The following is a 23164-nucleotide window of genomic DNA, read 5'->3' as shown; positions in this document are numbered from 1 at the left end:
TAGATGACAATGACAAGTGTTGGGTCAGCCATTAGAGCTGTCTAATAAAAAGGAATTTCACTATGTCTCAGTAATGGAAACTATAAAATATTATTCTTGGGAGATAGTTTTAAAAAGACAGACAACAAAGTTTCTGAACTATTTTCAATCTTCCCTGGAGGCAGAGAGTACAATCTTAGTGATTGGAAGTCAGAGTAACAGTTGAGTAAGATGTTTTAATTTTTTAAAAAATCAATTTTTTTTTAATTGAAGTATAACTGATTTACAATGTTTTGTTAATCTCTGCTATACAGCAAAGTGATCCAGCTATACATATATATACATTCTATTTTTTAATATTCTTTTCCATTATGGTTTATGATAGGGTATTGAATATAGCTCCCTGTGCTATAGAGTAGGACCTGATTATTTATCCATCCATATGTAATAGGTTGAATCTGCTAATCCCCAAACTCTCAGTCCTTTCCTCCCCAACCCCTTTCTGTCTGGCAACCACAAATCTGTTTTCTATATCTGTAAGTCTGTTTTTGTTTCATAAATATGTTCACCTGTGTCATACCTTAGATTCCATATATAAGTGACATGGTATGTGTCTCTTTCTGACTTACTTCACTTACTATGATAATCTCTAGTTGCACCATGTTGCTGCAAATGGCATTATGATTTCATTGTTTTAGAATGACTGAGTAGTATTCCATTGTATATATGTACCACTTCTTCTTTAGCCATTCATCTGCTGATGGTCATTTAGGCTATTTCCATATCTTGGCTATTGTAAACAGTGCTACTATGAACAGAGGGTTGTGTGTGACCTTTTGAATTATCATTTGGCTGTGTATACGCTCAGGAGTGGGATTACTGGATCATATGGTAACTTAATTTTCAGTTTTCTAAGGAATCACCTCACTGTTTTCCACAGTGGCTGTACCCATTTACATCCCCATAAGGTGTCTTAATTTTTAAGACTAGTGGTTAAAGATAATGACCGCTCCCCCCAAAAATGGAGATGTATTTTTAGAAGCAGCACCAAATTTTGCTCTTCAGAATTGGTAGGTGAAAGCCACTCTATAAGCGTGTCACCCACATGACTCACCGGTTTTCTGTCTTCCTCTAAGAGGTATACTCTCATGCTGCTCGTAAACACTGGAGACACTGACTAAATATTCGGTCCCAGGCAGGAGATCTGAAAAGACAAGTGAGAATTATTTTTATAATGTGCTTGAAAGAATGAAAAACCGAAGCACCCTCGGTACTATTTCAGCTAATAAAATATCCAAGAGTCCAGTTCTACAGCCTATTTACACTGAAGTGAACGTTGCTACCTGGAGAGGGGCTGTCGGCAGTGATGAGGAAGGGCCGCCCTACTCTGTAGCATCTTTAAGCCTTTCCCTCAACTCCACTTCTGCGGGTGTGACTCAGCTGCATCTGAAATAAGCTGGAGCTTCTGCAGCACAGTAATACTTCTGTCATTCACTTAACAGCATGTCTGTTGAGGGCACGTGATCGAGACTACGGCACAGCAGCTATCATTTATACTCCTTGCAGCAACACAAGGAGGTAGACTGCAGCTTTTTAAAACTGGTTGGTTACCAAACAATAAACTGCCAATATTTAAAAGGTCTAATTTGACAGATTTTGACAATCTGTAGACTTCTGAAACCATCACCACATTCAAGACAATGAACATATCCATTACCTCCAAAAGTTTGGTTTAAAATTATCCCCAGCTCACAAATGAGAAAATAAGGCACAGAGAAGTTATTTTTTCTGATATATGTGCCCAAGATGATGCAGGAGATGACCCAAGCCAAGACCAATCGTCTTAACAATTAACCTTTACTTGAAAAGAGTCATACTTATTATTGAGAGTGATGGATTCTGCCATATTAAGATAAGAACAGAAAATTTAAGGGGCTTCCCAGGTGGCTCACTGGTAAAGAATCTGCCTGCTGTGCAGGAGATGGACCAGACATGGATTTGATCTCTGCATCAGGAAGATCCCCTGGAGGAGGAAATGGCAACCCACTCCAGAATTCTTGCCTGGGAAAATCCCATGGACAGAGGAGTCTGGAGGGCTACAGACCATGGAGTTACAAAGCCAAACGTAACTGAGCAAGTGAAAGCACACACACACAGAATACTTGAGTTGAATATACATTCCTGGGTCTCCTTTCATTCTGAGGTATGAAAAAGATACACAGTAAGGTTTCTAACCTTTGAATTCCTATTCCCAAGACCCTTTTCCCACTACACCATCTCCCCTTCTGCAGGGGCCCCTGAAAGTTTTATAAAATCACGAGACTGGGGAACAGGATGTTTGGACTCCTGTTTCCTCCTTCCTGCTTGGCCAGGGGCAATGGATTAGCCACTGGAGACCTCAGTTGCTTCAACTGTATAATCAGGATAATTAATGGCTTCTCTGGGGGAAAATGGCTACCTTGAGATCTAGAATTGGATCTAGAATAAGACCTTAGAACATTCGAACACGTGACAGGTCTGTGGCTAATGTGGGGCAGACAGTGGTCCTGAAGCAGAGCCTTGTGTAGTGGGTAATGCTGTAACTACTGATTCCAGAATGCTCCAGAACAGAATCATAGTCCCACTGAAAGGCAGACATAAAGATTTCTCACCCTCAGCCACAAAATGAGAAACCAGGACTATGGTCATGCTGAGTTGCTTTTTCTTTGTATTTCATTCTCTAAAATACATCTGAAAGATGGAAGATGTCTTCAGACCATCATTAGGTAGTGTACCTAAGTGTGAGCTAGTTTTCCCTTACGTAAAAATGTTTGCTGCTCTTATATGTGTATTTTACTATTACAGCAAAAATAATAAGAAGCAATATTTATGTGAAAAGCAACATGTAGTAGTCTCCTTTTATTTTCTTTAATAAAAAATATCAATTTCAAAAGGGTAGGAACTAGAAAGAAACGATTTCCATAAACTGGGGCTGTTTATTTTAGTGTCAGTTATTTTCAAAAGTCCTCCGCCTTCAGAGAAATCCTGCTAACAGATTCTTTTTGAAGTACAAATTAAACTTCTGGCTCTGTCTTCAAAATAAAATCCTGATCTATCCTGAGTGACCAGTCACTGTTTCTAAGTTTCAAATACCAAACAGATTACCTGCTGACACTTATATGAGAATAAAACAGATGCCACGACACCAGCTTCAATCCTCATTTTTTTCTCTCGCTAAACACTGAGATTTAGTCATGCAACGTCTCTTGGCACACATTTGTTTTTAATGTGCTTATTTGGAAACAGAACGTGTTTGAAGTCTTTGAACTTCACAGTTGGTGTTTTTCCACTGATTTTTAAAAAGTTGTAGATATCAAAGATATGTTAAAAAAAAACAACAAATATAACATCTTTTAAAATTACAGAGCTGTGCATTAGATTTGGAATCTAGTCTGTAGTTCTGTTGTTTCTGTCTTAATCTCTGCTGCCCCTACCCGAGAACACAAAATTCTTTTCCTTATGTGCTAGCCTAGTATTTATTGAACAAATACACTTGAATGCTTACTTGTTAAGACCACTGCGTTGTCTGAAGGAGAAATTGACAGCTCGGCAACATCCTCCTCATTTTTCACAGGCGAGTAGCGTACCAGAAGGTTGGTCAGTTCAATGGATGAAGGTGGAGCCCAGGTGACACGCATTGTGTCGGGACCGACATTGGTAAATCGCAGATCAGTGGGAGGAGGGACAGCTGGTTTCAAGTAAGAAGGAAGACTCAGTTAATGTCACTTAAAAAATAAAGCTTCACAAGGATAGCTGGAAAGGTAAAAACCAGTATTTCATGCATAAAGGAAACAAGTCATCATGCAAATAGTCTCAACTAATCTAAGTCATAGTGAACTATTGTTAAAAATAAAACACTACACCCAGTACTGTTAGGCCCCTTTAACCTTTCTGCCATCCATATATTTTAAAGAAAAATTTTAATCCACTTTCAAATACATAAAATCAAGGTACATGATTAATACCACTGATGATTATTTGATCCCAGGCTGAAGAGGCTTAAGTTGCCACACAGCAAAGAGAAACATAGCGATACTTTCCAAAGAAACACATGCACACAAACAACAAGACAGGAGGTCCTCAATGTCCCCCTGACAGGAGTGGCTACAGCTACGCCACAGCTACAGTTCCATCAGTGAATTCTACTTACAAGTGAGAAGGGCTCATGCAAATGGGTTCTCAGCATGTTTCTTACCATGCAGGGCAGAGAACCTTTATAATGTTGCATGCTGGTCCCCAGTCTGTGGTTAAAGAGGAGTTTCTTCACCTTATCATGGCAATAAAACCTAGAATGTACCAAAGTCTCTTTTTCTCCTACCACCAAAAAACCCTCCTTCCACTCTAACCTAAATTTCAATTAGTTTTTAGACACTCACAAAAAAGATGGTAGAGTTTATGAAACAGTAGAAGGAAGAGTCTAATGGTACATTTTGGAAGTACATTTCTTCTTATTAACTGGTGCTCTTGATACAGTTTGGTATAAATGTTAGATTTGAAAAAAAATTCCAGGTCTGCAAATTCAATGAACCATTGGTATTTTTTATTTGATAGATCAGATATCTATATTTCTCTAGCTTTATACAAATTCATATTCATGGCTTCGGTGAAAATGTACTTAAGACTACTGCATATGTCTTCATTCAATCAGTGAAGCATATGCCTTCCACTCCTTACCCTCTCTTAATCTTTGGGAAATTGCTGGGTTTTCCCTTGAAACATCCACATTTAACCAGAGTGACTGGGGACAGCATGCAACACCATCCATGTCTTAAACACAGAAGTTTTCAAAATTCACCCGTTTGTTGTGTCAGTGTAGTAGGGGCACTCTCTCCGCCATTAATGAGAGTGATAACGCTGATGTCATAGTCAATGCCGGGCTCCAGCCCTGTGACTGTGTAGTATCCTACTGAGGAGTCCACAAAATCTTCAAAAATAGGGATACCTTCTCCTGCCGCAACTACTGTGATGCGGTACCCAATAATGGTGGAAGAGTTTAGCGGGGTCCACCTCAGGCCGATGCTTGAATCAGTTATATCAACAAAGCTTAGGTCAGTGAGTTGGGGCACCTCTATTGAGTTACAAAGCAAAGGAGGGCAAAAGGAAAACAGAGGCAAAAAAGAGGAAAAAATAAAGCAGTGTACATCAGGTTACTAGTGGTAAAATTGATAGTGTTAAAGCAATGATGGTAATATGCAATCTGTTCCAAATTATCTGAAAAGACTTTTAAGCACCATGAATAGTTTGCTTCTCTGGGAGAATAAAACAGGCTACAATATTCCTTTAGAGATTTTGGTTTGTTTCTTTTTTGAAAATCCCCAAAACAGTAAAGTCTGAACCTCTCAGGTTCTAAAGATTACAGTCCTGTTTGGGATATCAAAACCATTCTTAGAACCTAGATATAATATCTATAGTAAGTAACAGCAAAGTCTAAAAAATAATCTAAAACTTTTTAGTAGGAGAATAAAGCTTGCACGAAAAAGGTCAAAAAAATTGACTGATGAGTTCTTCTGTTTTTTCCCATAGAAAAACTCATGACAACATCAGGGCCATAATGCTACAGCATTATGAATGTATGGTATAAAATGTGCCATTAAAAAGCACATTCAGGTGAAAGACAGGCCTGAGTCCAAGGCCACTGTTAATATTTGTTCATTTCATAATCAAAGTTATTTAATTAGTAAAAGCATTCTATCAAATCGTGCAAAGAACACAATCTGTCCAACACTTTCATTCTGTCATGATTCAATTTTGGACGAACAATAGACCTATCCCAAGGTAGGTCTCTTCAATGTTGTCATTCAATCCACAAGAAAGTACACCCTAAAAGTGTGGCCTTTCTTTTTCCTTTTTTTTTTTTCAATTAAAAAAAAAGAGGGATTTGAAATAGCAAGATGAAGAACTGAATGTGTGTGTCAACCAAGAGCTATTTCAGTGCTCACATATAGAGACTGTAAGATCAGGCAAAAATGTACGGATGGGATGCATTTACCATATTACTTTTTGCCTGTTGGTACTGAATACAGACATATGACATCGTTTTAGTAATATTTCCACATGAGCGGACAGTACAGAGTTAATGCCATGGTTGCCACTCCACTGCATACCATTGCGACAAAGAGCATCCCAGTGAAGCACAGACAGTCAAGCAGGGTTAACAGCAAGCATTTGTCCAAACAGTGGCTTTGACGTCATGGTTCTAGAGAGTGTGGTTGGGAGGTCAGAATTAAATCCCAAACATATTTTGACACACTCAATCATCTGGGGATGAAGAGGTTAATCCCCACTCTTATTAGAACTGCCTCTCTGAAGATAACAGCTGATTTTTCCATTACCTGGGATGATGGTATCAGAGATAGGGACACTTTCCTTGTCATCTTTGACAGTGTAAACACTGACATTGTACTCCAGGCCCGGACTCAGGTTTTCAAAGGTGCAGGAACTCTGATCAGCATGGACCACTTCCTCAAGAGAGTATCCCTGCTGGCCGTTTGTGGGGGTGGTGGTGATTCTGTAGCCAGTAATGTCTGCAGAAAACAGAAAGGAGAAAGTTACTGCCCAGAACCTTTGCCACCTAGAACCAATTACTAGACTGATGCACCCTCGAAGGGGAACAGGGAAACGACTCTTTATTTACGTGCTGAAGACTCAACCTACTGTCATTCAGTGCTTACAACAACCCTTTGAAGAAGATACTAATATCCTCAGTTTAAAGAAAATCTTAGAAAGGGAAAATGATTACCAAAGGCTCTTCTGTCTTAAATTCCATGTTCCTCCTACCATATGTACCCTGATTTTACTTAGTGGATCATTTGCAGGACAGCTGAAGGATATTCTATTATACCTGCTTAGCACGGAACTGGCTCTCACCCTTAGGCATACTCCCCAAAATAGGTTCTCCTCATTTATTAAAATAAGGTCTGAACCTAGGGGATTTACAGGGGTGGGGAAGATCCCCTGGAGAAGGGAATGGCTACCCACTCCAGTATTCTTGCCTGGAGAATTCCATGGACAGAGGAGCCTGGCGGGCTACAGTCTATGAGGTTGCAAAGAGTCAGACATGACTGAGTGACTAATACTATTCAACAATAAGGAAAGGAGAAAAAGTGAAAAACAAAAGTGACTCTATTTATTCTAGGAAAAGTGTGTTGGGATTTCCCTGGTGGTTCAGTGGTTAAGACTGTACGCCTTCAATATAGGGGCCTTGGGTTTGATACCTGGTCAGGGAATTAAAATCCCATATGCTGCATGGCATGGCCAAATTAAAAAAAAATATTGTATTAACTGCTGAAGACTTCAGAAATCATCTAAGTGGGGCAGTGAGAGGGTTGCGGGGAGGAGAGAGACATTCGAATTAAAATAGCAATGGCCAGAGAGTCACAGGGACAGACTGAGAGTAAAGTGAGAAAGTATGTTTAAGTTAAACTTACTAAAAAGGGAGAAAATGAGAAAGTATGTTTAAGTCAAACTTACTAAAAAGGGAGAAAATGATGGTACATTTTATAATTAGGAATAAGGTGACCACTAAAGTAGTATATACAAGGATTTCCAACTGGATGGGAAATAAATGGGTCATTACATGTGCTAATGACCATTCAGATGGACAGACTAACCCATCCATTAAGACTAAATATTAGTGATCTAGCTGCTGACAAGCATGAAACTCGCCAACCTAAAAGTTTCAACTTTTTTCACTTTAGAGTGATTCAACTGGAAATGGTGTAATTTGGGCTTAAATGATGCTTCTACAGGTAACGAAAACTTCACCAAAATCACCTTACTTCAGAGGGAATTAAAAAGGATATTTTGAGCTAGCTTTATTGTGTGTGACAGCACATATTGATCTGATTTAGAGATAATTGCCTCAATTGTGTACCCCAGCAAAGGTAAGGACTATTTTTAAAAAATGAAAGTACAAATCAGAATAGTGAAATAATAAGCAAAACAAAGCCATCTAATAAGTACATATAGTAGTTACGGATGCCACCAACATTAGTTGGCATTTGTTTCTTATTTAGAATTTTCCCAATAAGGAATATCCTGATATTTCGATAGTAATTTCCCCAATATAACCAATGATAAATATTTTAGTTAACATTTCTCATGGACTTGACAAAGATCAGGAATATCTAAAATTTCTCTTGCCATTGCCCATAATGATACTTGAATATTGTCATAGATATCTCTACACATATTATGATTGTATGGGGCTTCCCTGATGGCTCAGCAGGTAAAGAAACAGCCTTAAATGCAGGAGACACAGGTTCAATCCCTGGGTCGGGAAGATCTCCTGGAGGAAATGCCAACCCACTCCAGTATTCTTCTTGCCTGGAAAATTCCATGAACAGAGGAACTTGGCAGGCTACAGTCCATGGGTATAAATATGTGTGAATGAGTTTAGATAAAAGCTTTATGTAAAGCTTTAAAAAAACAATCAAACAATCATGGAATGCCATTTAGCCAAATTTCTCAGTATTGAGTATAAGTAAAACTGACAATTAAGATCCAAATACATGATGCTGAGTGTGAGAGTGAGTCTGAACACTTAAGTTTCAATCCCAGTTCTGTAACATTTGTGACAATGGATATAAGTTAATTTTTTCCAAGTTTTTTCATTCTGTAAAAGTGAGGTCATTTCTACCTTTCATTACCCTTAGAATTCTGTCCTCTGATACATTGCAGGCTTACCAGGAGTGGTACTCCTCTCCCAGGAAACGGTAAGCACTCCAGTGTCAGGGTTTGCCTCCAGGTGCAAGTTCGTTGGTGGGGACAGTGCTACACAGAAAAAAAATTTTAATTAACAGTTAACGTTTGGATGGGGCTTCCCAGGTGGTGCTAGCAGGAAAGACCCTGCCTGCCAATGCAGTTGTTGTAAGAGATGTGGGTTCATCTCCTAGGTCAGGAAGATCCCCTGGAGGAGGGTATGGAAACCCACTCCAGTATTCTTGCCTGGAGAATCCCATGGACAGAGGAGCCTGGAAGGCTACAGTCCATGGGGTCACAAAGAGTTGGACACGACTCAAGTGACTTAGCATGCACACACACATGCACACAAAACTAGCATAAAGTGTTTGAGCTATAGAATGTTTCTCTCCCTTCCTCCCCAATCCCACCCTCTCTCCCTTCCTTCAATTATCAGTAAAAATAAAGAAGTTGTACTGTAAAACCATGATGGATAGCAATTCTCTGAAAGCACTTTTTTTTTGTTACAATTTTAAATTTTGCAACACTGCTGAAATCTTTTTCTGTGTTGTCAATTCACAGATAATTTTTGATATGGAAAGAACACTTCTGATGTCATGAATTATATGACATCAGTTAAACTGGCTACTCCAGACTTAGAGAATAGCTAATAATATAAGTACGAATGAAATCTTTCCCTTGTGTCATTATCGTAAGTAAAAAAGCAATACCGCTATAAGTGACCTTTAAAAAGTGCAACAGTTTAAAATATGAAAAGAAGCAAAGAACTCTTACGTGTCACCACTTTCTTCACAATTGGTGCATCTCTCTCTTGCCCATCCCTGAGGACAGAGATGGTGTAAACGTATTCCACACCTGGAGTCAGGCCAGACACAACGATGCTTCCTGACTCTGAAGTCACTTCTCGTGGTGCTTCTCCTCCCTGGCTTGGTCGTACACCCAGCTAGGAGAAAGAACACGAAATAAACACCAAGGACAAATATTTCCAGAGCTGCGTTACTGCTGAGAAGTTGTGGTTATGCTTCGCATAATGTAGACTCCTCAGGAACTGTACTCTGCTTTTAGTTGGGAATGAGTTGGGACCTTACTTTAGCCCTATTAAACAATTTCACTGGAAATTCCCCAGAATTGGGGGGAGGGTGCCAGTTAGGGCAAGTATCTTCCAAAACTAAGTTAAGGTAGTTTATAATGGAAGGTTCTAGAGAAACATCATTACATATTGTTTCGCTTGATAAATAACCTCCTGGTACAAACCAGAAGTACACAAAGGCTTTCGGCTACATGTCTGTTTGTTTCTTATTTCCCTTTTGCTGGAAGAAATCCTCGAGTTCTCCCTTTAATGAGTTACTAACATTCAACTTAGGTACCAGCCCCTGTAACACTTTGTACTCCAAAAACACTCCTTTTGAAGAAGTATATTCACAGCTTCAAATGCAAGATTGGTATGTTACAAAAGAAGAATTAAGATTACTATGCCCAGAATTTTCAACCCTTTTAGTATTTTATTTAAAAAAACCTAGGTAATATTGTGTCATCAGGGTTCAACTCTGGAGGCAGCCTTAGTAAAGTATAAGGCCAAATGACACTGCTGCTGTTGCTGCTGCTAAGTCGCTTCAGTCGTGTCCAACTCTGTGAGCCCCATAGATGGCAGCCCACTAGGCTCACCCTTCCCTGGGATTCTCCAGGCAATAAGGGAAATTTAAAAGATACATTGACAATCTTCAAAAAGGGATTCTCTGTATTTAAGTAGTGTAATTATCAATATGCTATTACATATTTCAAAACAGAAGTGGTCTTTGGTATATATTTTAAAACAAACAATCATTAGGATTTAGTCTTAATTTTCAAGTATAATAAATATTTCTCTCTCCACACTCTAAATTCCAAAGAAAGGAAATCTTTTAAACACATTCATTTGTATTCCTCACTTCCCTAATACCATTACTTTAAAAAAACAAGTATCCAGATCTATAGGGAAGAGCTTAATCTGAAACTTCTATTAAGAGATTCACCCAAGGGCTTTGAACAAGTTGAGATGAAACTGATTGGATGAAAATGTGATTTTTGAGCTATTCTGAGTTTAATTGGCCTCCCTAAATTGGTTTTTGTGAACATGATACCTATTTAGAACAACACAACAAATGTGGTTTCCCTATATATATCTTTAAATGTAATTCCCTGGGGGAAAGGATAGAGAAAATAAGACAACAACAACTAACAGCTTCACACTAATGTTTTCTTCTTTGCAAAGCACTTTTACAGCCTCAATCCATCTTTCCAGCAATTCAGGGAGGCAGAAGTATTGTGATGCCCTGACAATGTGGCCAGTGAGGTACGAACAGAAACGACAAAACCCAAGTCACCCGATTCTTGAAACGTCCTGTTTTAGCCAGATCCAGAAACATGACGGCACCAGGGGGCTGTATCACAAGAGATTAGGAACATCTGCAATTTACCTTAAAGCCAATCCTTGGGGCAGGTGTCCATGTAATCACAATGGTGGTCTCAGTCACCTCTGTGTTGTAAGGTGGGATGGAGCCCAGAGGCTGCACTGTGAAATGGAATAAAAAAAAAAGCATGTGTTCAAACCTCGAAATCACAGAGAATGCAGATCAGTATTTTTTATCCAGTACCTCAGTTCAGTCAACTAACGATCCAAAATGTAACATACATGAAAATTTGGAGTAGATGAGTGCCTTTCAATCTTTCATGTACCATGCAAATCATCTGAGACCAGGCTTAAATGCAGGATCTGATTCTATAGGTGCGTATGTGGCTGGGTAGTTTGCATTTCCGTAACACCAATGCCGTAGGTCCATGAATCATATTTGAATAACGAGGAGCTGGATGACCACAGAGGACCCTTTCAACTCCTTGGATTCTGTAATCTGTGTATTTTCAACATGTTTGGGATTTGAGTTTGATGACAACAACTTTCCCTATCATCAGTATAAAATCCCATTTAAAATGTAAAATTGGTCTTCACAGACTGATTATCACTCTGCTTCTTAATCATTATTTTGTGAACAATGGCTAAATTATAGACAATTATGCTGAGTCATTCCATAATGATGGCCAATTATTATTTTTTATTTCATAGAGGAATAACTAACAAACAATATTGTGATAGTTTCAGGTGGAAAGCAAAGGGACTCAGCCATACATATACATGCATCCATTGTCCCCCAAACTCCCTTCCCCTTCAAGCTGATGGCCAATTATTTTTGGTTGCAAAAAGAGATGCCATATGAAAGTTAAACAAAATCTGCCACCATGGATGAACTTATAAATTCTAAATAGTCTTTCTTTAAATATATAATTATTCATTCAGAATAATCACACTACAGAAATTTAGCACTCTGCCACTGGAATTAGGTATTATAAGAAAAGTTGATTTCAAATCTCCTAGATCCTGACATCACTTTTATTTCTTAGTGAAAATAATACTTAAAAAAAAAGGAAGAGTATGTGTGTACAAAGTTGAGATACACATTTGCAACAGTCTTACAGACCTTATCATAAACTTAAACTCTTTAAAATATAATTGGCAGAACTAAATCTTGTAATACGGGGAACAAGCATTTCAATAACTGGCTGCTACGGGAAAGGTGAGGTCTTAGACGTCAAGGCATTTGTATCAGGTGAATCAAATTCCAGGTTTTCAAGCATGTGGCCATGGCACATGGCCTTCATAATTTCTTCCTCTTTGCATCCCAACCAAATTTTTGTACCCACCGAGAAAAACCTAGTGAATGCATTTTTATGCATTTATGAATGGCTGATTTGACAAAGACATCCTGCAGACTTAGACAAATGAATATTAAGAGTCTTTAAGACTACTCTATTATTACTCAGCTCCAGTCATGGGAAAATTCAGGCCCAGCACTGCAACTGTCTTCCAATCTAGATTTTCATGTGCAACTTTTAAAAACTTACTTTTAAAATCCTGTTGTCTGAAAAAACAAAATATGTGTGTGGGCTCCTTTGTAATGACTGCTCTAATGGCTGGACTGAAGTTCTACTGGTTTAGAGGCATGTTTCATGAGTATGTTATTATTTTGATGATGTTTGCAGGAGAATTAGGATGGGTGATCCATGATGCCTTCCCAGAGCCACTGAAATCATACACTATTTGGTTGCCACTGACTTTGCCAAAATGCCATGGCCATCCCTGAGTGACCATTTAATGACCACAAGAAACAATTCAGGGAGCAGTCAGTTTCTTTCACTGAACATCTGGGAAAGCCACAATTTAAAAAAAAAAAACATTCTCAACTGTCTTGGGCTTTACGATTGGGTGTTTTCTATTGCTTGAGCCAGGCAGCTAAAAGGTTCCCAAGTTTAAGATGATGCTGTCTGCCTGGGAACACCATTATGGGAAACCCTCCAAACCACAAACCCACAAACTGATGGCAAACAAAGAATGTGACTGTAAGTATGAGCTATGGATTCTGGCAGGTCTTGTTAGGTGAAGGACAGCCTGGATGTTAAAAAAAATAAAATTTGCCCTATTTATAAAGGAGTAGGCTGGTTTCCCCCCAGAAAGAGCTCTCCTACCCCCACGATATGCTCTTAAGAATTTAGTACAAGTTATAAAACCCAGAAAAGTTATTCCAGAATTTAGTTTGGTAACAGTAAAAAAACTACAGAAACTTAGAGCAATTCCAAAAATATGCAAGTCCAGCTGATGTTCACAACCTCAGAACTCCCTGCTAACAGAAGCTTATTTAAATCTAAAGTGTGGGGGGGCTTCCCAGGTGGTCCAGTGGTTAGCAGGCATGGAGTCTACCCCTGGTCAGGGAACTAAGATGCTGCATGCTGCACAGTGTGGCCAAAGAAAAAAATGTTAAACCTAACTTTGATTGAGCTGCTTTCACAATCTAGTCAACAAATATTTTTTGAAAGCATACTATGTGCAAGGCATCACTTTTATCTAATAAAAGAAGTTTTGTCACTTAAATAAAATTTTATTTTTATAAATGTACACAATAAATTGTGTACACAATATTGTGTACACAATAAAGTAACATGTCCAGTATATCAAAGTCTCCAAAAGTACTTGAAATAGCCAATAGTTGCCCCACCCATTCCACTTATTATCGTATCATTAAAAATGCTTTTTCTTAGAGAAATATAAATAAAACTACAATAAGATACCACCTCACACCTATCAGAACGGCCATCATTATAAAGTCTACAAATAAAAAACATTGGAGAGGGTGTGGAGAAAAGGGACCCACTCCTACGCTGCTGGTGGAAATGTAAATTGGTGCAGTCACTATGGAGAACAGTATGGAGGTTTTTCAAAAGAACTCAAAATAGAGTTGCCATATGATCCAGCAATTCCACATACACACAGACAAATTATAATTCTAAAAGATACATGCATCCCTAGATTCACAGCAGCACTATTTACAATAGCCAAGACACAGAAGCAACCTAAATGTCCATCAACGTATGAACGAATAAAGATGTGGTCCATACATTAAAATAGACTACTACTCAGCCATTAAAAAAAATGAATGCCATTTGTAGCAAATAGCATGGATGGACCTAGAGATTTTCATACTAAGTGAAGTCAGAAAGAAGGACAAATACCATATATCACTTACCTGTGGAATCTAAAACACAACACAAAGGAACATATCTACAGAAAAAAAGTCTCACAAATGCAGAGAACAGCCTTGTGGCTGCCAAAGGAAGAGGAGGTGGGGGAGGAAAGATTGGGAGTTTGGGATTAAAAGGTTCAAACTAGTATATACAGGATGGATATACAATAGGTCCTACTGTATAGCACACAAAGCTATATACAATATCCTGTGATAAATCATAATTGAAAAGAATATGAAAATGAATATATTCATATGTATAACTGAGTCATTTCGCTGTTCAGCAGATATTAACACAACATTGTAAATCAACTATTTTTTCAATAAAATAAACAAGATGCTTATTCTTTTACTGGCATTTTATCCAACAAAAGAAACTATGTAAAATATGTTTCATGTTAAAAAGTAAAAAAGATAACATGTGGTCAGAAAAAGACTACTACTAAACTCTCCGTTCTAATGCAATGAATGTCATCTATAAAAACAGGTATTTATAAGAAATACAAAGATACTGATTTCATGTTAATAGATTTTAGAGTCTTAGTAACATGTCACATAAAATAGCAAAATTCAAAGGTCAGCTTATAGATAAAAAATAGATTTTACTTGTTTATGACTAGTAGCTACTTAGGAAAAAGCGTTTACTGCCAAGCTTTATACATGCAATTTAAATGGAAATAAATTTTTAGTAAATTATTAATTCCTACAAAGGAAATTTATAGACACTTTTCTGTGTGAAATAAATTTCACAGTAATTTATAAACTAAACTTACATTCACTTTTTGAATGCTTTTTAACATCTATTTTTCAAGTTAGAGTTAAGATTTATGGAAAGCTTTTAGGAAATTGCAAGCTAGTTCACAGTTGCAATATATGCTAAAAAAGTGTTAAGTCCTTCTATAATTCAAAATGAGCTAAAAACAGCAATTAATGCTTATCTAGAAATTATAGGTCTCATATTTCTTTGTAATGTAAATGAGATGCATTAATAGAAATCAATTCATGAATATGCATTTAATAGAAATCAACTCATGAATACAGTCCTCTATTGTGATATAGATATGAAAGAGATTTAAGGTCACTTCCTGTAAAGTGTTGAGCAAAAGACAGACATGACCAAAAATTAGTCAGTATTTTTCCTTCTGTGGAATTTCAAGAGTGATTTAAGAAAAGTTAAAAACAAAAAAAAAGGCTATCCTGTTCTGCAGAAGTACTTTAATCTGCTGTTGTCAACACTCATCACTTCCTTAGCTTCTTGTTCTGTTGGTTTCTATTCAACTGGTAGATGTTTTTCTTCCACATTTAAGGCTGTCATTCGATGCTCAGAGTATCAGGATGTAGACACAGTGGCTGATTTTTTTCTTGCCTTAACTAGTATTGAGTAAATTCATTTAATTCAGTAGCATTCAATTTTTGAATAACTTGGGTGTCTTAAACCATGCTACTCAAAGTACTGGTTTGGGAGGAAATAAGGATCTTGGTAACATATGTCATATAACCCACTGCTTCCTTCATCAAGAAAACTTTGCTTCAAAAAAGTATGAACTAAATTGAACCGTGTGCTCCCTGATCCATTCTGGCATAAGCTCATTAGTCCACGTAACAAACAACTCACAGAACAGCAGTGGATCCATGGATCACACTTTGAGCAGGACCACTGTAAATATCTCTGTTTCAAATTAAAAATGATTATTTAAAACTTGTACCAAGTTTTTTAAGTTAACGTTGTTCTTTTTTGGCCACATGGCACAGCTTGTGGGACCTTAGCTCCCCGACCAGGGAACTGGGAAGGGACAGCACAGAGTCTTAACCACTGGACCGCCATGAAATTCCCTAAGTTAACTTCTTAAAAAATGGATGAAGGAGAGAGAATGTAAATACAGATGAGACATCACCAAAAAGAGACATTTAAATTTTGACTTACAAGTGGTGAAGACTCCGGTGACTCTGGGGCTCTGCTGATTGCCCTTCACGGCTACGAGGCTTACAGCATACTCAGAGCCAGGCTGCAGGTTCCTCAGTGGGTACTGCGAGGCTGCGGGCCCCACATTGTACTGCTTGGGCTGGCCTCCCCGGGTCAGGCCCACAGTCAGTCGGTACCCGACTATCCGGGCGCGAGGTGGAGTCCAGGTCACTATGACCGTGGTATCAGTTTCATTGATAAACTGGAGGTTGGTAGGAGCATCCAATTCTAGAAAAAGAGATGAAACACGTCAAGAAATAGCTGCACTTCAGAATTATCATACTGAAATCCTAAAGCTTGACTGAATTGTCTAAGTTCTTTCTTCTCAAGGTTGAAACAAAGGTCAAAACCTTGGAAATACTGAGCCATGAAGAAGAGCTTGAGTGCTACGGAGAACTTCACAGAACTCTTGTCATTCAAGAGAAATTACTCGCTGTGTTTGGCTGACTTTGATCCTGTGGAAGTCTATGATTTTTCAGCATGATTTTCCCATTACCCTCAGAAATTACACTAACATGGCAGAGATGGTATTTAAAAACAAAAGCCAGGACTTGTGAAGCTATAGTTTGTTCTGCTCTGAGCCAAACAGGTGAAGAAAAGAGAAATAAACCCATTAAAATGAGGGTAAGAAGAAAGTTCCACGTGGAGCACAGCGACGTTTTCTGCATTTATTCAATGACTAATCCTTTGCTTGAATAATAAAAGTAACTTTCACATGATTCAGATTAGACAAAAATGATAACATATACTCAGAACCTCAGACTCATGGCAAGACCCTGGTCTGTTTGCCCTAGCACAAAGAATCACATAAATTGTTGGTTTTCTTCTTGAGTGTGATAACTGGCAATTTCCCTGCAATAATTTAAAACACTTTTCAGAGGGAGGAAATGTTTAAGAGGTAGTCAAGTATAACAACAAAGCATGGGCTTTGGGGTCAAAAAGACATAGGTCTATGTGGATCCCCACTCCATCATTTCTCAGCCCTGTTACTTTACAAGTTGCAGAATTTTTTATAAGCTTCAGTCTCTTCACATATCCCATAGGGATAATAATAAGACCTTCCTTATTAACTCAAAATAAGGATTAAACATGAGGATAATAAAGAACTGAGCATATGACCTGGTGCTTAATACTCACTGAATGTTTTAGCAATTACTATTTATAAATAATTCTGCTATAAAAGGATTAGAAGATTACACTTGAAGTCTGACTTAGGTATATTTAGTTACACAAATAGTACTCAAATTTTCAATCCATGTCTCCATTAGCAAGGAAAATTAGGCTAAGTTTTGCTCCTTTAGTGTCATGTCCCCATGTATTTGGGAAATGGATTACCATTTAGCCTCTATGGAGGCTATACATTTCCTGTTCTCTGAGTATGTTCCTATTTCTAATTGTGAACCCAGGAGTGAATGGAATGCTGCCCATTCACCACAAGTAGAAAGGGAGGGTGGAGATAAAGGACCCCAAACCTACTGGTTGCCTGCTGTGCCGTTAGGGGCTTGCTCTCCCTCCCCTGGTTCACGGCGAAGACTTTGAAGTGATAAGTGACCCCAGGGGACAGCCCGGTGACTTCTGCAAAGGTGTTCCTGCTGACGGGCAGCCTCTGCCCATGCTCCCCGGGCAGGTTGACGGGAATCACATCCACGCGGTAACCGGTTACTGGACTCTGTGGGGGTGTCCACATGATGGTGATCTTCACATCTGTCACCTCCACAAACTGCAGGTCCCTGGGAGGGGGAACTTTATCTAACAGACAAGAGCCAAGCAGTCATTCACAATTCCTGCTGAGGATTATTTTTAAAAAACCAGTTTGCCAGATGTGAATAAGGCAATTCATAGAGCCCCTCTCTTCAGAGCAAAGCTGTTTTCTCTTTAAATCTAAGAACACATTTTTGGGGTTATATTTTCATGGTTTAGTCATCTTGTTTACATTTGACATTTAAAACTATTACGTAAAATGTGAATGTAAGCAGATGAGTTTCCATCAAGTGAAGAGTCCTATTGTGGGGGTTAAAATAAACATACCTCTCAAAACCCCTCAGCAAACTCTTGTGACAACAGAAAAAAATGTGGTTTTTACTTTAATGAATCTTTTCTTAATACTTAAGAACAACAGATGAACTATCCCTTGGGTTTCTTGGGGAAAATATGAAGGCTTTATGCTGTCAATTTTTAATCAGGAAAGCCAATAGCCAGCTTTTATTAGTTAATTACAGTGAGGACATTTCAGCTGAATTTCATAAGTTCAGGGATAGAGTCATCTACAGGACAACTTCCATATAGGAACCGTAGACAGAGACTAAATAAACCCCCCAAAGAGACAATTATTCTTTGATCTCACATGTCTGGTTGTCCCTAGTAGGCTCATGGAGTGAACACAAGCCAAGTTCCTCTGGCAAAAAGGAGGTTCAAGATGTGACTTTCTTAAGCCTTAAGAGATAAGACAGCACAGGAAGCGTCTTTAGGTTACCTGAACGTGGGACTCCAGTGGTTTCTTGCTGGATGAAGACAGGAGTACTTTCTTGATTTTCTTCCACAGCATAGATGGTGATGTTATACTGAACGCCAGGCTGCAAGTCACTGAGAGTGACAGAGTTGGCAGTTTCAGGAAGATTGAGCTCTGTGCTACTACCCTCTACGGATGGGGAATAGACGATTCTGTATCCTGCAGATTCAGGAGAAAACCAGTATAAAACACACTGATGAAACACAGGCTTCAAAAGGCATAAATTCTCCTTTCCTAATAGCCCTTAGCATCTTGGTGGATCACTCTTGAAGAGTGAGCAATTCTTTTGGACTCATCCAATAGTGCTACTTCTTATAAGGACTATTCAGTCCAAAGATAAAATAAGAATAGTCATGCAAAGCTCTTTAATAATAAATATCATCCTCGAAGACCAAGATCCTTAATAAATGTCTATTAGAGAAGCCAGGAGGTGAAATTATTCATGTTAAATTGATTTCTTTTTCTTTGAGCTCTAGATGATGGGAGCAATCAAGGAACCACTCTGAGCCAGAGTTGTCTAGCCTGTCTGTGTCTTTTAAGAACCTCAGAAACAGTTAAGTCACCTAATGAGCTAATAAGGCACCTCAGATCCCTCTAAGAATAAGTCTCAGAGTGAGGTTTTCAGAAGAATTACCCCTCTTCTATCACAGGAATGCCTGGTTTAATAAATCCATGAGCTGGATTTCAAGGTTTGTGCCTGTGTGATTGTGTGTGCGCATGTTTGTGTGAAAAAGATTAATTAAGACATATTTAAGAGGAAGTTAATCATAAGAAGGTAAGGCTGTAAGACTTAATTAATACCACACACAGACACACATATATCTATACTCTGGTCCAGTAATTACAATAGAGATATATAAGTGATTTGCCTGCTCATAGATCAGAATCCACTCCCTCACCTCTTACGGCATCAAGATTAACATAGGAGCCAGGAAGAGGCAGCTAAGCTGACCTGTGATGGGCGCCCTGGGTCTGCTCCAGCGAACAACAATAGAAGTGTCATCAACTTGGTCCACGGTAGGGTCAGGAGGGGCATCAGGTGCTAACAAAGAAAGGAAGAAATGAGAAAAACAGGAAATACTGCTACAGGTCTGTTTCACAGGGGAAAAAAAAAGTCTTTTCACACCACACATACCTGTTGTCTGTGAGGTAGACAGGATCAAATTCTGCTCTCCTTCCTCAGATATCTCATAAACATTCACAGTGTATTTTCGGCCAGGAAGCAGGTCAGGGATGTTCACGGAAGTGGCTGTGCTGGGAAGATCTTTGAAATAAAAGGGAAAGGTTACTATCAGAGCATATCAATCCCTCTAATGACTCCATAACCTTTGAGAAGGATAGTTTTAACACTATATATTCATGGGGGTGGGGGGAATGAAGAAAGAAAACTATAAAGAAATATACTAATGTATAGTCAGTAATTATCAATGCACTATGAGATAATTTTTCCCCTTTTCCCAAATATCTTCTCTAAGGATATATAATTTTAAACCACCCCCAAATTTGTAAGCACTGTCCTCTGTAGTTGGAAGTCCAAGCAGCGGTTATGGGTGAGGAATGATGGGGGATAGGGGAGGAGGGATGTTCTTTTTCTTGAACTGGGTCCTGGTCACGTGGGTGTGTTCTTTTTATAAAAATTCACTGAGTTCTATGTTTATGATTTGTGTACTTTTCAGTGTGTATATTTCTCCACAATAAAGTTTTTAAAAGTTTGTTAAACATGAGAATCTGAAAAGCATGAATAAGGGTACTGTGTCTCTCCCAAAGCTAACAGTCCCCATGCTGGCAATTACTTCCAGGAAGAACACACTATTGTTATGTGGACCTGTGCCCAGGCTAACACATAACACAGCTCCCACCAGGGACCAGGAAAGTGAGCACGGTTCAGGAAAAACCCAGTTCAGTTCTAAAAAGGGTCAGTTGTTTGTCGTCCTCACACTGAAGGGTCAACTAGTTCCAAACTTCCCAGGCCACCTGCGTGGATGCCCCCCCTGCCCAGTCCCATCCCCAACAGAGTCTCCCAGCAGCTGGTCATCAACATATCGAGCTCACCCAGGTACTGTGGTTCATCTCCCTCTTCACTCAGCTCATACTCCACCCGGAATCCAGACACAGTGTCCGAAGCCGAGACCCAGGAAACCACAAAGCTGCTGGCTGTGATTTCAGTCACTGACTCAGAGGTGGCCACAACAGGAGTCAAGGGTGTGGTCTCTCCCGTCACAGTGTTGCCTAGAGTCACAGAGAGGACAAAGAGCCTTCAGCCACCGATAAAACTTACTACTATCATCTGGAAAATACCATTAAAAAAAAAAACGTAGGTGCTGGACTTCCCCATTAGTCCCAGTGGTTAAGAATCCACCTGCCAATGCAGGGGACACAGGCTTGATCCCTGTGTCCAGGAACTAAGATGCCACATGTTACAGGGCAACTAAGCCCACGCACCACACTACGGAAGCCCATGCACCCATGCTCCACAAGAGAAGCCACCGCAATGAGAAGCCCAAAGAGCAGCCCCAGGTCACTGCAACTAGAGAAAGCCCGGGCAGCAGTGAAGACCAGCGCAACGAGAAAAATACAACGTGGGCATCCATATTCATCTGCGGAAGAATATGCATCAAGAAGGAAAGCACTCCCTGTGGGGAGGCCAGGTCTGAGAAAGGCAGGCACAGATGGACGGGCCGCTGGGGTACATACTGGTCACCGCTGGGCTCGTGCTGGTGGTGGTAAAGTCAAAGCGCGTCACCTCTCTTTGGCCATAGTGCTGGACGCTGATAAGCTGGCCCTCGTATACCACACCTGGCCTCAGGCCTTTGATGGTGTAGGAGTTTAAGTGGCCAGGAATGGTAGCTTCCTTCCAGCGGTTTGGAGAATTTTTCTAAAAATTTAAGTGAAAAAAAAAAAAATCACACAAGACTTTACAAAGATGATCACTGGGAGATGATGTGGAGCATTCTTCAAAGAAGAACGAGGAGTCTATGATGCTCCATTTGAGGGGGTATCATGGAAAACTGGGATCAGAATAGAAACCTGTAGCAGAATTTGTTAATGTTAATAATAATGGTTATTACAGCTAATATTTACTGACGGTTTACTATGTACCATGCTCCGTGCTGTTTTCCTTCCATTCTCTTATTTAAGGTTTATCTCTTACCTTCTCCAAGTTAGTGGTATTATCATCCTGATTTTACAGATGAAGAAACAGAGTTATGTGACATGCCCAAGATTACACAAAGGGAGGCCCTCGGCTCCTTCCTTTTTGCCAGATTAACTATTCAGTTTAATAACAGCACCCTAAGGTGATAACCCAAGTTTTGCCGTTCCCAATTTTTCAGTTTCCACAATGAACTGGGATATATTCCTCTCTGAAGTGGGAAAAGGCTTTATAGTCTATATTTATTTAGTGGGTTACAAACCAAGTTTATTACAGAGCAAAGGCATAATATTCCTTCATGACTCAGTTCCTGGGACCATCACATACGAGGCTTAATGCTGCTCTGGTTTTATGACTCATTCTTGGATATGAACTACTCTGTCAAAAGTGGTTAGCCAACTTCGGGTAGACTGCAGAATAATGTGATCTCAGTTTATTTAATCTTTGTCTCCAGTTTATATTTTCACATTCTGTTCGTATTTATTAATATATCATGGATCACAAAATGTATGGCAATAAAATGTGTAAAAAAGAAACATCCTTACTTCAAACAAGTTGAGATCATTTTAAGTATAAATATTCTACACTAGTATAAGTCAAAATACATTTTTAATACCCAGTAATTTTATAATATTATCCAATCAACCAGTTCCTCAATAATTCAGATACTTAAGAGCCCCTTTATAATTTTTAAATAAATGAAAGTGATTCTAATACTCTCTAAATTTAAACACCTTGTGAAAAACATTACATTAGTCATTATAATTAGCTCAGATTTAATAGTAAGCCTTTCATTCAATGTGAACTTTTTTGGTTTGTTATTAGAAGAAAATACTCAAGAATAAACGCTCAGGTGATAAATATTAAAGAAAAACCCAAAAGTGCTAAAAATGTCAAAGAAATAACCTCCACTCTTTGGAGACTTTCTAACTTATTTACATTTTATGTGTGTGCTAAGTCGCTTCAGTCATGTCTGACTCTGTGTGACCCTATGAACTGTAGCACACCAGGCTCCTCTGTCCATGGTATTCTTCAGACAAGAATACTGGAGTGGGTTGTCATGCCCTCCTCCAGGGGATCTTCCCGACCCAGGGATCGAACCCACATCTCTTAAGTCTCCTTTATTGGCAGGTGGGTTCTTTACCACTAGCATCACCTGGGAAGCCCTGATACACATTTTATACCTATGTGCAATTATCCCTTATTACTGTGGT

General features: G+C 39.0%; 1 protein-coding gene across 11 annotated transcripts in view; it reads right to left on the bottom strand.

Annotated features, from left to right (window-relative positions):
• Positions 1 to 23164, bottom strand: part of FN1 (fibronectin 1) — a 69391-nt gene that overhangs the window by 23228 nt on the left and 22999 nt on the right. For 6 of the 11 annotated variants that reach the window (XM_018059841.1, XM_018059793.1, XM_018059801.1 and 3 more), the window contains exons 14-26: positions 21494 to 21674; positions 20852 to 21028; positions 19935 to 20063; positions 19752 to 19841; positions 18764 to 18958; positions 17767 to 18039; positions 16252 to 16518; positions 11175 to 11269; positions 9493 to 9661; positions 8704 to 8790; positions 6351 to 6542; positions 3524 to 3706; positions 1094 to 1183 (exon numbers count right to left, since the gene is read on the bottom strand). In XM_018059841.1, coding sequence (XP_017915330.1) covers positions 1094 to 1183; positions 3524 to 3706; positions 6351 to 6542; positions 8704 to 8790; positions 9493 to 9661; positions 11175 to 11269; positions 16252 to 16518; positions 17767 to 18039; positions 18764 to 18958; positions 19752 to 19841; positions 19935 to 20063; positions 20852 to 21028; positions 21494 to 21674 — 2128 coding nt within the window. Of the gene's footprint in view, positions 1 to 1093; positions 1184 to 3523; positions 3707 to 4813; positions 5087 to 6350; positions 6543 to 8703; positions 8791 to 9492; positions 9662 to 11174; positions 11270 to 16251; positions 16519 to 17766; positions 18040 to 18763; positions 18959 to 19751; positions 19842 to 19934; positions 20064 to 20851; positions 21029 to 21493; positions 21675 to 23164 lie in introns of all 11 variants that reach the window. The other 5 variants (XM_005676508.3, XM_018059785.1, XM_018059810.1 and 2 more) reach the window with 1 other exon arrangement.

This window comes from Capra hircus, chromosome 2, assembly GCF_001704415.2.
Source record: "Capra hircus breed San Clemente chromosome 2, ASM170441v1, whole genome shotgun sequence".
Taxonomy (NCBI): domain Eukaryota; kingdom Metazoa; phylum Chordata; class Mammalia; order Artiodactyla; family Bovidae; genus Capra; species Capra hircus.
Note: the sequence above shows the minus strand (reverse complement) of the source record. Positions and strands in the feature narration are given on the sequence as shown.